This window comes from Centroberyx affinis, unplaced genomic scaffold, assembly GCF_046629955.1.
Source record: "Centroberyx affinis isolate AG114_WGS23_722 - 3 ecotype Tasmania unplaced genomic scaffold, CSIRO-AGI_Caff_v1 ptg003486l_1, whole genome shotgun sequence".
NCBI lineage: Eukaryota > Metazoa > Chordata > Actinopteri > Beryciformes > Berycidae > Centroberyx > Centroberyx affinis.
In genome coordinates this window covers 2,501-19,715 of record NW_027281443.1, presented here as the reverse complement: position 1 = coordinate 19,715, position 17,215 = coordinate 2,501, and the positions used below count along the sequence as shown (strand labels likewise).

The 17,215-nt window shown below is 41.6% G+C and overlaps 2 protein-coding genes and 2 non-coding genes across 4 annotated transcripts in view; 1 reads left to right on the top strand and 3 right to left on the bottom strand.

Moving 5' to 3' along the window:
* Positions 1–352: 352 nt before the first annotated feature.
* Positions 353–7,070, bottom strand: LOC139661244 (cytosolic phospholipase A2 gamma-like; the record flags this gene model as incomplete). Its single annotated transcript, XM_071539666.1, has 9 exons — positions 6,873–7,070; positions 5,985–6,095; positions 5,165–5,307; positions 4,301–4,487; positions 3,244–3,349; positions 2,782–2,922; positions 1,580–1,645; positions 1,108–1,257; positions 353–499 (listed from the first exon to the last, which is right to left on the bottom strand). Coding segments are annotated over exons 1-9 (1,249 nt in total), but the record flags the coding sequence as incomplete, so codon positions are not given.
* trnas-uga (transfer RNA serine (anticodon UGA)) lies at positions 4,765–4,846 on the bottom strand. Its single transcript has one exon. It is a non-coding gene; the product is annotated as a tRNA-Ser (tRNA).
* Positions 7,071–11,658: 4,588 nt separating the features above from the next.
* trnas-cga (transfer RNA serine (anticodon CGA)) lies at positions 11,659–11,740 on the bottom strand. Its single transcript has one exon. It is a non-coding gene; the product is annotated as a tRNA-Ser (tRNA).
* Positions 11,741–13,106: 1,366 nt separating this feature from the next.
* LOC139661245 (cytosolic phospholipase A2 zeta-like) overlaps positions 13,107–17,215 on the top strand; it is a gene marked incomplete at its 3' end in the record, with an annotated part of 6,489 nt that continues 2,380 nt past the window's right edge. The window contains exons 1-3 of the mRNA XM_071539667.1: positions 13,107–13,280; positions 14,972–15,082; positions 17,027–17,169. Coding sequence (XP_071395768.1) covers positions 13,164–13,280; positions 14,972–15,082; positions 17,027–17,169 — 371 coding nt within the window. The remainder of the gene's footprint in view (positions 13,281–14,971; positions 15,083–17,026; positions 17,170–17,215) is intronic.

Below are 17,215 nucleotides of genomic sequence, written 5' to 3'. Positions count from 1 at the left end.
ACTAAGGTATTAATTTATACATTATTTAATAGTTTATAAAGATGACTATTAAATATAAATGAATACCTTAGTTAACATGAACACCATTAGTAAATGATTACCAGACACATAAGTTAACTGTTAATTAAGGGTTAGTTAATGCTTATTAAGCATTAACTAACCCTTAATTAATGTACCCTTATTGTAAAGTGTTACCGACTATTCTGTAAAAAAACAAAACAATGTAAAGGAACTGATTATTCAGTAAAAAGAATACTTATGATACCATATGATACCATCCTGACCATTGCTTTAAAAACACAACAAAACTTTAAAATGCTGTAGTACTTAACGTAACGGCGCTGACACTGACCGTAGTCTTTGTACGGTCCTTCCTCCAGACTCTGGCTCCAGGTCTCGATGGGCTTCAGCATCTCCTGACTCCACCGCTCAAATATCTTCTTTCTTTCCTCCGGGCTTTTCTTTCCAAATGTCGCAAAAGGGTTGAGGTTCAGATTTTCTGGAAAATAGGAACGGGTAGAGCGTTCGATGATTGTTGATCGTTGTTGTTATTTTAAGTCATGGTCCTCATCCTTATCGTCATCCTCCTCCTCCTCATCATCATCATCACATCTGTGTTTAGCTGCATGTCTGTTCGTTTTCTAGTTGTATCCATTTATCCCCTGTATTACCTTTTATTCCTTTTTTTGTTATTTTTTATTTATTTATGTTTATTAGTCAACTGTTTTATTTATTTGATCATGTGAAATTCTGCATCATTGATTTTTGGGGTTTTTTATTGTATGTAAAGCACTTTGTAAACTCTGCTTTTAGAAAAGTGCTATACAAATAAAGTTAATATTATTATCATCATCATCATTGTCGTCATCATCATCATCAACATCGCTACCAGCAGCCGGGGTTTGGGTCAATTCATGAATGAACTCAGCAAATCCAATTCAACTTTTATCGGATTCAATTCATTCCAGTTAATTTCACATTCTGTTTCCTTACAGCTGGGAGAATTTCACATTCACACTCCAGGAACTGAACTGGAGTTCACCATGTATTCTCAGTTCAGTTCATGAATGACCCCTGACCCTTACCCCCTGCCCCTGCCACCGGTACCTCTCAGTGTCTTCTGCAGGTCGTCCAGCTCAGACAGAGCGGTGGGATCCTCCATGTTGTTTCTGATCAGGTCCACCAGCTTATCCAGAGTGTGGTACCCGCGCATGTACAGGTCCAAGACGTCCCAGAAACTGTGAACCTGCGCTGGAGCTGGAGCACAACAATATAAACACACATGCGTGCACACACACACACACACAGTATATCATGCACCATTAAACATTTTCGAGACTTGTTAGTATTACAAACAAATTTCATTATAAACTTTATTACCTTCAGTCCAGAGAATGATCAAATCCATTAGGTTGTTTTCATCAGTAACTGTAGTACCCACCAAACCTACACACACACACACACACGCACACACACAGACACGGTCAGGCTTACCTACTACTGAGGTACACAGATTCAGACATCTTCACTGTTCTTCTACATTTGTCCATTAAGAGACAAAGAAATATATTTGTTTTACCTCTCAGCCAATCAGGCATACTGTTCACCAGGCTCTGTTCATCTGCTAATACACTGCCCATAACACCTGCATGGAACAACAACAACACACACACACACACACACACAACAAATGTCATTCCTGCTCAAAACACACTCCTTTCACAGTGAGTGCCTTAACAGTCTCAAAGCCATGAATCCGGTGGCTTCCAGCCTGATAGTTGCTTGATAGTCAAGCACGCACTTGAATTGGCCAAATCAGAGTATCTCTAAAAATAAGTGAGTTTAACCAACTAGTCCAACTCTGGTATCCCTGTGACGGGTGTGGAGAACGACAAAAGTTTCCCAATGCAAAGTAGTAGAAAAAGAAGGTGAGAAGAATCACTTCTAATGCAAAACACAAACATTCAAGCAAACAGTTGCAAAGATGATATTTCATGCAGAGGCTGTGGAGGCGAGATGTTGTGGATTCGCTCTTCCTCAGGTGGCAATCTAGCAATTGAACTCATGTGCATCGCCATCTAATCTCACTTCCAAAACTCACTCACACCTCAAGAAGACTCCCAGCTGGAGAACTGTGCTCAATATTAGAAATATGTTTTTTTTCCTGTTCCATAAATAATCCACAGCCATGCTCTCTGATCTGTTCCACAGGTTAATATTCCTTTGTTTTCAAGATGATTTTATGCTTTCTCTGCCCCTTTTTTCTTTTAGATGGGGTGCGGTGGAGAGAGATAGGAAACATGGGAGATGGGGTGGGGTGTGTGTGTGTGTGTGTGTGTGTGTGTGTGTGTGTGTGGGGGGGGGGGGGTCAACAAATGTCACAAGTGGGATTTTGGAGTAGCCTACACATCTTATCCTGCTGCACTGCAAAAAATGGCAAGTTGTCTTGTTTCCAGCTTATTTCCTGATATTTTTAGTCAAATTCTCTCACTGCACTGGCAGATAATCTTGCTGGTTTCAATAAATTTCACTTGATTCATGCCAACATGACTTCTTTCAAGAGAGCATCATAAAACAATGAAGAAAATCTGGAAACAAGAAACTTTCTCCAAGACAATTTCACTTTTACCAAGAAAATGTCCTGAGATGAGTATTATCCTGAAAAGTGCAATAAGATGATTTCACAAAAAAAAATCCTAAAGCCTGATAAGTCTGGATACAAGATAAAATAACTTGACAAGTCTGTTTTTGCAGTGTGAGTCATCAAGAGCCAGACGAAACCTTGAAGCTTGACCATGTCCATCTGCAGCCCTCCGTCCTCCGTCTCCGCTTCACCAAATCTGCTGCCCAGACGAGAAGTGTTAACAAAGAGACCCAAGTCTGTGAAGCCAGCCTCATGAGGAGTCATCTCAAACCATTTACCTGAGAGAGGGAGAGAGAGACAGAGAGAGAGACAGAGAGACAGAGAGAGAGAGAGAGAGAGAGAGAGAGAGAGAGAGAGAGAGAGAGAGAGAGAGAGATGATGGAACATCTCACATAAAAAAAACACCTTAAAAATTCACCAGCTCTCTCACCCAGCCGCGCATCACAGACAGAAAGATGCAGAGAGAGATGAACTCAGAGAGAATTGAAGTTCAGTAATACAGACAACACTGTCAAATTTTTTATGGAAGCCCTTTTAGGCGAACCAGCCAGTTGCTGCTTCAAGAATACTGATTTGTGTGTGTTTGTGTGTTTTAATACCTTTCACAGGCCCAGACTGCTGGCAGTTCTGGTCTATTGCGCTGTAGATGGGATAAGGGTTGGTGCCGTTTCTGTCCAAATCCTCAGACAGTTGACGAAGGTCCACCTGAGAAGAAGACACACATCCGCTCGTTGATATTTTGATTAAATCCATGTATGATTCTATCTGATTTCTGACCAGAATTGTGGCAACGATCATTGTTTTTTCTTTTTATACAAATAGCGCCAATAGCGCGCAAAGAATAATAAATGCCAAAAACAATTAATAAATGTATTCATTTTCATATTTAATCACATTTCATTTTTTGTCCTTCTGTCCAATTTCGTTAAAGAGGAACTAAACCCCAAACCCAAATCTGTGTAAAGCCTGACATCTGATGGCAAAAAGCATTCTGCTGAAATTGTCATCTGCTATTGGCTGATCTTTGCTGCCAGGTGATGTCATCACATGACATCACATTCGAAACGTCACTCTGTCGATTTTACTGCCATCGCACTTTTAATGACGTCAGACGACAAACAAGCGTTAGCTTATTGATCAGTAAACACTCCTGACACTGTAGGCTGCTGGGATAAAACTGTCCACAGAAACACTCACAATACTGTTACTGATACTGATACTTGGGATAAAATGCTGTCGTTGTAGAATACTATGCACAAAAGCTAACGGCTAATATATAGCAACAATGCTAACACGGCCGCAGTAGTTAGCATTAGCATTAGCTAAGTCCCAAGTTATGTTAATGGTTTCTTTGGAACATGGAAAGGCAAACTGCAACGCTAATAGCAATTAAAACTGAACTTTTACCACAAAAAAGTCACATCTTAATATATGACATATGATACCAAGTTAGCATGCATTTTCCCCTAATCCATTATAAAGACAGAAGTTATCATGTTAGAAATGATCCATTTTAACCTCATACTCTAAATTAAAACCCCGCCTAATGGAGAATCACACACCAATAAAGAGCCACTATCAGTTTGTTGATATAGTGAGTGGGCAGTCTGTCCTTGAGCAAGGCACCGACTCGCTACCCACGTCTTCCCTTGTCACCTGGTTCATGATCCCGGCGGCGGTGATGAGTCCCCAGATGTCGGTGAGAGAGAAGTTCTCCTCCTCCGCTCGCTCGCCCAGCCAGGCCAGAGCCTCGTCCAGCCCCACCCCAGGACCCGAGAGCCGGGACACCGCCCCGTCCAGGTCAGCGCTCCACCTGGGGTCACTGTACAGAGAGGCCATGGACCTGACAGAGAGGGGGGGGGGGGGGGGGGACAGAGACAGAGAGGGAGAGAGAGAGAGAGAGAGGAGGGAGGGAGATGCTATTTTCATTAAAGTATAAAATGCACTTTAGACCAGCAAAGTGAGCATCTTCTTTTAAATCACTTGTCAAGACTGGTCTTCATGTAATTGTTTATCCTGTTTTAAATCTTGTGCTTTCTATTCTGTCTGTCTGTAGTTGTCTCTCTATAGCATATCAGTCACCAACAGAAGGTCAAACTAGATGAAGTTGTTCATCTCATCGCTGTGAGCAGGATTTGAACCTGCGCGGGGAAACCCCATTGGATTTCAAGTCCAACGCCTTAACCACTCGGCCATCACAGCTCCGGTCTGCTTTCTTTCTTTCTATTCTCCTCTTATCTAGATCTCTATCCCTCTCTTTCTCTCCACTGATCCAATCAATTATCGATTGATTGCTCAGGTGTTTTTAGAAAATTGCTATACAAGTAAAGTTTCTTGGTATTGTAGTTATTATGAATGAGGTGACTTTGTCATTTTGGAATTCATGATCAGTGGATACCCAAGTTCTCAATTCAATGAATCGTGACCCTCGTGCTTCTAAACAATTGGCACACACACACACACACACACACACACACGTGTGTGTGTGTGTGTGATGTGTGTGTGCCGGTGTGCTGTTACCATGTGGACCCAGAGACTCCCCCCAGGTAGAGCAGGGAGTCCAGCAGACCTTCTTCTCTCATCTGGTAAAGTGAACCAATCAGAGCCACCGCTGCCCTCTGACCCCCTCCTGACCCCAACAGGGCGATGTGGGGAACCGAGTCCTGAGAGAGAGAGAGAGAGAGGGAGAGAGAGAGCGAGAGAGAGAGAGAAATGGGAGAAAGAGATGTAACAGCAAAGGGAATAAACAGGAGAAAGTGAGTAAGACAAATGCAAAAATGGATCAATACCAACATTAAAGGTGCTACTTGTAGCATTTTTAAACATCACTATGTAATCACAATTACATGAAATACCTTATAATTAATATAATTATTAATAATATTTTTTTCCATCTCCCTTTCCCTCCTTCCACCACCTGCTGCCAGAAACTCTGAAAGCTTTAGCTCCGTTTGCTGTGGAAGAACAGAACCCTTTTCCTGTTTTGTGCCGTAAAGCAACACAAGCTAAAATGCAGAGTAGAGGCCGGTAGAGGCTTGTTTGTTTACGGTAAATATACACATTTTTCAGAATGAATGTGGCAATGATTCGTTCCATGTAGCACCTTTAAAAACAGACAGAGTTTACTGTTTGTATGATAACGGTCATGTTCTACTAGGAGGAAAGCGTGCCAGATATTAATGTATAAAAACTGGGGAAAAGTTTGGTAGAATATATAGAGGAAACATGTGAAGGTGTAAAAACAAGAAAGAAAGAGAAAGAAAGAGAGAGAGAGAGAAAGAAAGACAGAAAACATTGATTCTTGACATGCAGTATTGAAGCTTCCTCCTTCATACTGTACCAGTGTGCTGTTGATTCCCAGCCTGCTCAGTGACTCCAGAACTGTTTGTTTCCTCTTTAGGACAAACTCCCGTTCTCCAGCAGACAGAGACTGGGACCTACGCACATACTGCTGCAACACACACACATAGGAGATGTTTATAAGTTGTTAATGTACTGGGAAAATCAGAATTGTTGAACACTGTATAATATTAAAACTATCAGCTAAGGTTTCTATTGTACCATAACTCGAGAGATGTTTGCATTTTCTATGTTTATGTTTATGTTAAGTAGGCAAAATTGTCCTGATACAAAATCTTTTTTTTTAAATATGCATGCTTCACACAAACAATTTGACACAGCTAGAATTTATACAGTTTGATAAAGCTGGCTCTAAACACAGTTATTGACTCTAAACAAGTTATTATTAGAGTAACTGATAATCAGTTTTTGCATGAAACCTTTGAACACCAATTTTGATGATTTTGTTTTTCTTTCTCTTCCATTTTTTATAGCTAACTGCTTGTTTTTATGTAAAGATTTTATGACACCAATGAAACCAGATAATTAAAAAAAAAATGCATGGCTCCCAATCAGAGAATAACACGTTTTTTTGTTGTTGTTGTTTTTTTTTAACTTTTTTTTAAGACACAAGGTGCTTTTCCCATACTGGTTTTATACAGAGTTTTTGATCATACACCCCATCCTGCATCTAAATGAGCTCTTGGAAACAAAATACAAACAAACAAAAACTGTCTAAATAATGGATTTTTAACAGCATCAGGCCCTGTAACGGGTCATAGACCAGTTTCTGCTGGGTCCCACAACAAGACCTACATTTTCTCAATTTGGATTCTGGACTGAAGAAAGGTTTCTGAACCCGTCATCGACTCGACCGTGCGTCTCTCACCTGGGGAGCGGCTGTCGAGGCCCTCTTCACCTCGGGGGCGGCTGTCGGCCTCCTCTCCGTCTTCGGGGCGCTTGTCGACGCCCCCTCCAGCTCAGGAGTGACCGCTGACTCGTCGTCCACAGGTCGCCCCGAAGCTCCCGGCACCAAAACACAAACACAGAGCAGCCCGGCGACCCAGCTGGCACTTCCACGCTGCATGGCTGCGGAGGCTGGAGAGGTTTGAATATTGCAAGAGGAAATAGCAGGCGAAGGAATCCACAGAGCCGAGGATTTGGTCTTCTCAGGAGTTCTTCTCAGGGCGTTTTCTGTGGAATAGCAAGCTCCCGGCCTTTTTATATCCAGCTATCACACACATTCATGAGTGACATAAAATAGATAGACGCATCAGTACGTTCACATCACATGTGCTATCAAATCATAATAGAACAAACAGAACACTGGACACACATCTTCCCACAGTACAGCATGCACATCTGAAGGCCCATCGGATCTCTTTAACCCTGCTGTTATCAGCACAGTTAGTCTGCTGTAAACAATGTCAAGATAAAGTCAAAGTCAAAGTCAACTTTATTGTCAATTCTGCCATATGTACAGGACATACAGAGGATCGAAATGCCGTTTCTCTCAGATCACGGTGCAGGCAAATACAAGTACAAAACAAAACAACAAGGGTATAAAAAATACTAGGATAAAAAGATACTAAAAAAGGACTTTAAATAATTATAAGTTAAGCTGGGGGTCTGGGAGGACAATAACAAGGCACAGATCAAGAACAAAAAAACTGCAATAATAACAGAGTAGTGCAAGTAGTCATAAAAGGATGTGCAAGTAATAATAAGTCATCCACAGGATGAGTAGTAGCAGCAGTTTTTGTAGTAATTTGTACAAAGTGGCCGGTGCTGAGTGTAGGCGTGTGTGTGCCTACACTCAGCACATAAAGATGAAAATTCACTCCTCTTGCATTGGAACAAGCTGCCAGATTTTCATTTGTTTAGTAAATTGTCTTAGTTGGATAAAGTGTCTTTCTCATAAACATTTTTCAAAACGACTGATGGCACAAAATTGAAACCTGTTATAGCAGTTTTTAAAAAAAATATTAGATAACTGAAGCCCGGAGTTGACAGAATGATCATGTGTTTACTGACTGGATCCTGCAGGTTTTAAATGTAGAGCAGCTTTCTCTTGTGGCCCTTTTGGCTTTTTGCTATCACTAAAACATGAGGAAAACCATGAGGAACACGGGACAGCGGCACTCCAAAAATCCAGAAAACAGCAAGACGCAAAGCACAGCGCAAGTGTCATTGCTAGTTTCTGACCGACGCAGTTGTCATTTTCACGCCCAGTGTCCACGTTGCTTAAATAGCAAATGTATTGCGCCCATCTTTGCGCCCACATTGTGCGTCGTTTAACCAGCAATTTGGGTTTGGACACGTCCTAAATGCACTTGCGCCATGCGCTTTAGACCATGCGCCATGGATCGTTTAAATAGGGCCCTTAGTCTCAGTTTACCTTTTTACCTTTTTTTTTTTTCTTTCATTTTGTCTTCAACAGGCTAATTGCATTTCGGCATAAAGCCTTTATGCCTTTACGGATTTTTGGAGTGCCACTGTCCCATGTTCCCCATGGATCCTGTATGGTGTAAAGATGTTAAATGATGAACTTCAGGTAGCAATTTGTTTCCAAAATAGCATTTTGGAGATTAACTGTTCGAATGTATCCACCGATTGGCACTGAGTATTGAAAATAGACTTTTGGCTATAAGAACCCAGTAGTACAATAAATAGCTTTTGGCTGCGGACACCCAGTCACTTCGACCCTGTAGTTTTCTGCTCAGTGAGCTACAGTCGCTCAGTATAAATCAGAGCTGGGCAGTATGTTAATTAAATGTATTTCAAATGTATTTTGTAATTTGTATTTGGCTGGAGTTAAAAAAAAATATCACAAAAAATGTATCAAGACACTTTTGGAGGCATAACTTTTGCATTTCAAAGTACTCAAACTACAGTACTTTAGGGAATAAATAGGAATTATAACTGAATATGTATTGTGTTGTGTAACTATACTGTGTAACTATGAAGAAGTTAAAACAATCATATTAACTTGTCACTTTGTATTAGTGTGATGGGTCGATTAAATCTGTATGGAAGTCTGAGAGTGAGAGTAACGCCCTATAGCTTGTTGACTGACTGTAACCATGACAACTGGGGAAGTGTTAACTGAGTACTGATGAATTAATTATTGTCAGTCTTCAGGATCTATCAGTGAAAGGGAAGTTAGAGGAGTTACTTCTCTAAACCTGATGGTGGCCGGGGGACTGGTACTGATTGCAGAAAGCTGTGGTCAGCGATAGGAACTTCATCCGAAACAGGATGAGCAATTTTGTCATTAGTAAAACAACAAAAAAAACCTACTTTGATTTTACTGGATGAAACTTAACTTTCAAACTGATGATTGGTTGATTTTGTTTTTGGAGTTTCTGGAAGAGGAAGAAATCTTTGCTCAAATACAAATTGCCTTTGAACCGACTTTTGGCTTCACTCCTCCTGGACCCTTTTCATTCTGCTAGAGAGCTGGACAAGGTGGGAAACTTTTCTCTCTTTCTCTAACAAATTACTATTTGTTAATGTTAAATTTCTGTAACCTTTATTTGGCATTTAGTGCTTTACTGCTTGAGCAAACGTAAATTAAGTTTTCTTTCCTGCATCTAAAGTCATTTTGTAAGTAGCCTGCTGTTATCCATCGATTAAGGTTCTAATCGGTTGATCTTTTCAGGCAACATTCCCTCAGCGGTAAAGTATACTTATTGCTTAAATACTAGGGGTGGGACGATATATCCAAATTCAATATATTGCAATATAAAAAAAGTGACAGAAAAATGAATCATGATATTAGCTATATTTTACTCTGCTGTAGTAATCACAAATGAGACGGTTTGCCCATCACAGTTTCACAAGCTCCACACAGTAACCACACCAACTGCTGCAAGGAGCTTCCTCTGACAGAGTAGAGTTTGACAGATAGAGTAGAAAGAGTTAAGAACCAGCTCTCTAGATTCCCTAAACTATGCTAAACTATGCTGCTTCCTGGTTACAGCTTGGACTCTACCTAGCAGGGAAAAAAACACAAGAAAATCCCAACAAGAGGAAATCTGTTGATTTGCTTATTGTATTATTTTCAAGCAAGCATCTAGATGCCAACTTGTTGTTGTGTGCCAAACTGACAACAGCAGAGTATGGATTCTTTGTTCTCATCAGGAGCTAACGTTAATAAGATTGTGGTCCTATTATGTTCCTATAGTTACAAAGGAGTGCAAGGGTCAAAGCCAGCATAGATGTAAGTCAATTCAATCTCATGCAATTACACAACTTGTTCTTTATTATTACAGACACCAGCTGAAAGGCAATCCACACCCCGCTTTGAGATCCATAAGCTTCTGTTTTCCAATTGGAAGTCGTAGTTTCAGCAAGAGGCTTTTTCTGATTTATGAGAATTTATCTTAGGACAGGAGGCTTGGTCTTAAATATTGTGGCTCAAGAAGTCCCAGACGGTCCCAAACATCCAGTATGAGCAGGACAAATCTGTAGATATGATCCTGTATGAAGATATGCCAGCATGAGCTTCTAACTGTCTGCTTATCAGTGGAGGAACGGCTCTCCGTTGTTTTCCCTCTGGAAGATACTCTCTTGGAGTTGTTTATGGAACAAAGAATGACACACAAACACATGGAGTACAGAGCATGCTCAGTACAGTATTGTCTGGTAGTAATGGACCCTTGATAAAAAAAATGAAGGGCTTCCAGTGTGGGATGAGCAGATAGTGAGATGTGCTGCTGTTTGGGACGTCCTGGAGCTGTGAGTGACAGACTGAACAGAGCAGGGACCCAGCAAATCCTGCTGAGTGAAGATCAAGGGGAAAAATGATAAATTCCACAGACTATGAGCTGCCTTTTCACCATTTATTATCAGCCAAAAATACCAGTATTTATATTCAAAATCAGTCTAGATCAGGTATCATTCTGGCTCAAACCATGAGCTGATTTTGATACTATAAATGGTGAAAAGGCAGCAGCTAGTGTGTGGGTTTTAACAATTTTCCCTTGGAATTTAACAGAATGGATTAGAACAAAGACTGGCTAAGCTGATTGGTAGACTGCCAACTTCCTTGTGACTATTACGCCACTCCTCCTTCTGCATTCAGAGCATGAGTTGTGGGTACAAAGGACGGCCATGTCTCCACCCTCTTCACAGCTGACATCTCTTGTGGTCAAACCAAAGAAAGTCAAAGCAGTAAACATGTCGCCCATGATGAATGATGCAGTCCGCCCTTGAGACAATCAATAACAAGTACATTGCCTTGTTCTGACATTTAAAAAAAAAATGAAATTGCTGGAGCACAGTGGTGAGATCCTTCATTTCCCAAAGTTTTGTTGAAATCCGCTCACTGGTGTCTGAAACATCACATGTGACACAGAGATGAATGAAGAAACAATGAAGAAAGTAGTTTTCCTCCCCTTGGGCCAATCAGTGTCATTTTGAAAACGTTGCAACACAGTGGTGAGATGCATCATTCCTCCAAGTGTGGTGGACAATTTTATAAAAACAAAAAGCATTGGTTTCTTTGAGCATATATATATTTTTGGCATGGGTTGCCGCTACGCCTGGCAGTGCCTGGCCAATGCTTTACAGGAGCTACAGCAAAGCAGAGGGGATTGGAAAGTTGTCTATAGCATATCAATCATTATAATGTCATATTTCCCCCCCACACACACACAGAAGGCTAAATTAATCGCTGTGAGCAGGGTTTGAACCTGCGCGGGGAAACCCCATTGGATTTCGAGTCCAACGCCTTAACCACTCGGCCATCACAGCTCCGGTCTGCTTTGTGTCTTTCTCTTCTCCTCTTATCTAGATCTCTATCCCTCTCTTTCTCTCTACTGAGCTAATCAATTATTGATTGATTGCTCTCTGACCAATTCCATGGAGTCTTCATCTGGTCATGTGATTGCACTGTGATTGCACTTTGAATTGCCCTGTTGCTGAAATGTGCTATATAAATAAACTTGCCTTGCTTTGCCTTGCTTAGATTTAGCTACACTAAACTAGACAGCAACAAGCCCAGGACAAGATGACAGTATGTGTGAGAAGAGGGACCGTGTGTGTGTGTGTGTGTGTGTGTGTGTGTGTGTGTGTGTGTGTGTGTGTGTGTGTGTGTGTGTGTGTGTGTGTGTGTGTGTGTGTTCAGTAACACTGAGGCATTTCTCACTTCAGTTCAACCTGAATGGCTGGGTAATGTTTCTTTCCTTATTTTTCTCCCTTCCACATTCTGGTTGGAAAGCTGAATTCTTCATCTGGTTTGTGTTGCTTCCATCTGCTGCAGCAGCAACACATGGTGGAAATCAACAAGCTCCTCTGTGAAGTACATCAGGTTCTTTTGGAGAGAGAATGTGTGTGTGTGTGTGTGTGTGTGTGTGCGTGTGTGTGTGTGCGCGTGTGTGTGTGCGTGCATGCAAGTTTGCACGTGTGGATGATTGTCTGTGCATACACACTGCAAAAACTGACAAACTAGTATTATCTTGTATCCAGACTTATCAAGCTTATTTTAGGATTCTTCATTCATCTTAATTTTACAGGTTTCAACAAATTTGACTTTATTTCAGGATAATGTAATTGTTTCAGGCCACTTTCTTGGTAAATGTGAAATTGTCTGGGAGAAAGTTTCTTGTTTCAGGATTTTTGTTTTATTTGTTTTATGATGATTTCTTGAAGCGATATTGGCATGAATCAAGTGAAATTTACTGAAACCAGCAGATTATCTGCCAGTGCAGTGAGATAATTTGACTAAAAATATCATCAAGTAAGCTTGATAGGTCTGGAGACAAGATAAAATCACTGGACAGCTTGTCATGTTTTACAGTGCATGTGTTAATGTGCGTAAATACTGTATATGTATGTCTGTGTGTTTGTGTGACTGCATGTTTTTGTCCATGCACATCTGTATATGTGTGCGTTCATGTCTGTTTGTGTGTATGTATGTGTGTGTGTGTGTGTGTGTCTGCGTGCACGTGCCTGCGTCTCCCCACGTACATTTCAGCGTGACTGATTTTTTTGCAGCCTCAGCACCTCCCACAGTGCATCGATCCCTCAGAGGAAGAAAGCAGGACTTTTCCACTTTAAAATCCTCAGAAGAAGTCAGAAGAATGTAACTGAAGAGACGCATAACTGACATACCAGCGTGGATTTACCTGTCACATTTACTGCAAATCAAATCTCTAACTCTCTAAAGCCCATAATTATGCAGTGTGGAAATACGAGTTGGGCAGCTGTGTTAGTATACGTTTGTGTTTTGATTGCAGGATCTTTAGGAGAAGCAGCAGACAACATGGAGAGAACGCAGACAGCCGCTCCCAAGGTGAGAACTGGCTTTAGGCTGCATGTGTTTTCGAAGGCTTTCAGTCCAAAACGCTATATAGGCCTTTCCATTTGGGAGAAATGTTGCTACCTGAAATTCACCAGGCAATATTTGAAAAACATGAATGATTCTGTCCTCAAAAAACAAACTATTATATAAGCAAATGTCTGCACATGACTCCTAACTTCAATGCTAACCCATACTGTGCTTCTCTTTCATGCCAGCAGTAGATATGGGAGAGTGGGTGTCACTTTTTAATGTCATTTTGGAACGAAACTCTCCATTTGCAGGGTGATGTGTGTAATCTACTGTCTCCTTGCACCAAATGCGATTTCCTGTTGTTACTTACTTAAGTGTCAGCATGTACTTTTTGTCAGTGACTTTGGTTTGTCAATATGTTTCTACACTGATGTCATCAAGAAACAAGCACAGATCCTGTACAGACCCACAGCATGTGTTCAATTCTCTGCACTGAAGCACTGCGGCAGTTAAATTACCTAATCCACTAATGTTACTGAAATACCACAAGATGATGTCACATACCGTTAAAGTCTGTATTGCAGCAAAGACGAGTTACTGTCTGCAAATCCCCGTTAACTGACTGTGGAATGTTAAATCACTTTTCTTTCTACACCAGGAGACTCTGTGGATTGAGTTCAGTCTGCTGGTCTGCTGTCTGTACAGATCCACATTACAGACATGACATGATGTGACATCAGGAGCATTAGAGATCCATTTAGATCCATTTATATACACTGACCAACTTTTGATTGTGTGCCTCTGTATGGGAAACACTGCATCTCACAGTCAAAAACACCCTCTAGAGCAGTGGTTCTCAACGTGGGGTCCGGGGACCACCAGGGGTCCTTGAGGGGGTTCCAGGGGGTCCCCAGCAAATGATGAATCGTTAAACTTCACCATTATTTCATTTACAAGAAGTTAACACAATCAGAGAATGTAGAAGAATGACTGTTTTGATCATAGCTTCTCTGTTATCTCTCTACCTGCAATACAGAGAGTCATGGGATTCTGGACAAAATCATATCTAACAATAAAAATATTCTCAGAGAGACAAAATCTCATCAAATGGGGGTCCGTGGCCCTAATGTGGACTAAATTAGGGGTCCTTGATGTGAAAAAGGTTGAGAATCACTGCTCTAGAGGCCATCTGACGAAGCGCATCATCTCACTAAGGGTTACCTGACTGACTGACCTGAATTTGCCTCGTGATGAACACTTGTACTTGGCGAATAAAGTGATTGGCATTAAGATCTAGATCACGGATTTAGGATGAATAGAACACATTTAGAATAGGCCTTTCTATTCAAATGTGTGAGAGGTAATGTTAGGTATTGTTCCTATGGGAGGAAAGTCAAATATTCATACTGTTTGATAGTGTTTTGTTTGCATGGTGAAGAAGTCTGTTTGAATATCTGAAAACTGCAAAATTTAAGCAGAAAGTGTATTACAAGTGCAGGGATGGGAATATAGAGTATATGTAACAGTAAATTATATTTCAAAGTTAAATGATTCCATTTCTGTCTAGGATGAAGTTAAACAGATGTTACAATTTTATCACACTTTTTTTAGTTTCCATTTTATGCTAAAAATAATAGTTTGCTGTTTCTATCTCTTGTTTAATTCCAATTCAGTTAAATGTCTCATGTTGTTGTTTTTTTTTTTTTTTCCAGAAACACATCCGTCAGTCCCAGTCTCTGTCTGCGGGTGAAGAAGAGTTTGTTCAGAAGAGGAAAGAAGTAGTTCAGGAGTCGCTCAGCAGCCTGGGAATCAACTGTACAGCTGTAAGAAAGACTCCTCTCTTTCTCTCTTTCTTTCTTTCTTTCTTTCTTTCTTTCTTTCTTTCTTTCTTTCTTTCTTTCTTTCTTTCTTCTTTCTTTCACCTGTACAGTATTTGATGCTCCTATACTGTCCTATACACACAGAATAGGTGGTAGGTCTTTGGAGCAGGAAGAAGAGGGAATCTGGAGTAGGAGTGGTGTGTCTCATGCAGACTTTGTGAGTCTTGTTGAGTTTAGAAAAGAAGAGGTGTGGCTCATATTGAGGTTATGGGTCACACCTAAATCTTAGAGAATAGTGGGGTGGGTTTATGTAGATCTCACAAGAAATAGGGGGTGTGACTCGTGGAGACTGTCGGAGTCACACCGAGTTTTATGGAATAGGGGGCGTGGCTTATGAGTTGTACCGAGTTTATGTGTTCTAAGCCCAGCGAATAGGGAGAATAGAATGAGAGGCTTGGCTCATGTGGTCTCCATGGGTCTGGCCTAGCTGAGGGAGATTACATAGGTCAAAGGGGCTGCACGGTGGCTCAGTGGTTAGTACTATTGCCTCACAGCAAGAAGGTTGTGGGTTTGAATCTCTCCGGGTCCTTTCTGTGTGGAGTTTGCATGTTCTCCCCATGTTTGTGTGTGTGTGTTTCCTCCCACAGTCCAAAGACATGCTGTGTTTGTGTAGTGTCTAGTGAAATCATATGAAGTATGTAACCTATGTCAGTGGTTCTCAAACTTTTTCACGTCAAGGACCCCTAAACTGACACAAATTAGACCACGGACCCCCATTTGATAGGATTTTGTCCCAGGGTCCCCCATCTGATAAGATTTTTGCTTTTAGATGTTTTATTACAGAAAGTGTATGAAACCCATGACCAAAATAGTTATACATTCTGTCATTGTGTTACTTATGGATGGAATTATAGTGAAAATAAATTATTCCCCTTTTTGCTGGGGACCCCCTGGAACCCCCTCAAGGACCCCTATATGATGTGTGTAGATATATATGATGTAGTAAAGCCCTTTGAGACATGCTTGTGATAAGGGGCTATACAAACATCAAATCCGGTGGGGTTTGCTGACGATCTAGATGGGGTCTGATTGCAAGTCTGGCCGGAAGGCTCTGGACCCTGGCTTGGGGGCATGGATGGGACCTGTGTAGACTTTCTGGGTTTCGTCCATGTTTAACTGGACCTCTTGGTAGGATTAGGGAGTCTTTCTTTTTAGTGAAGGCAGTAGGAGTCTGGATGGGATGAACATGGATGGAGGTAGGATAGGGAGTGTCTGAGATGCATACCCCAGCCACTGCCTTTCCCTCAGCTTCTCCATTTCAACCGCACAACCTTAAAAAACAACAACAACAAAAAAAAAAAAAAAAGCAACAGTTTAGCACTCCAAACCCGGCTCAACTCCATGCAAGTCAATGGGTCCACAGTGATTGACCGGTCACAGGCGGAGCTGTGGCCCTGCAGACGACCCTCGGCCTCTCTTTGGCTGCTCCGGCTCCAAAAAATGTCAACATGGCGGCGACCGTAAACACAGTCTGCAGGCTTCAAAGCGGCCCTTCAGAAGCCAGTGGGTGACGTCACTCTCACTACGTCCATCTGCTGTTACAGTCTGTGTTCACATCACATCTTCTGGCTCTTTGACTGCAGCTCCACAGACTCTGGACTGGCTCCCGGGCTTTAGCACCTACACAAACCAGGGCATAAATGATATATAAAGGTCATAGAGGCTTTGCAGTTGTGTCACAAATGTCCTAGCTCCCACGGGCCGGTGCCATCATGGAAGTCCTTCGAAGAATTGGCTGTATGCAAATAATGTCTAAATACATAAAAACCAGAGTTGTAGCCTCATCCGGCTTGCGAGGCTGTGACTAGGCTGGAAGAAGAGAGATGCCTGAAAAAGATTAACCTACCTCTCTCTCTCTCTCTCTTTCTCTCTCTCTCTCTCTCTCAGGACTCGGTTCCCCACATCGCCCTGTTGGCATCAGGAGGGGGTCAGAGGGCAGCGGTGTCTCTGGTCGGTTCCCTCTACCAGATGAAAGAAGAAGGTCTGCTGGACTCCCTGCTCTACCTGGGGGGAGTCTCTGGGTCCACATGGTAACAGCACACACACACACACACACACAGAACTGATGTGTGTGTG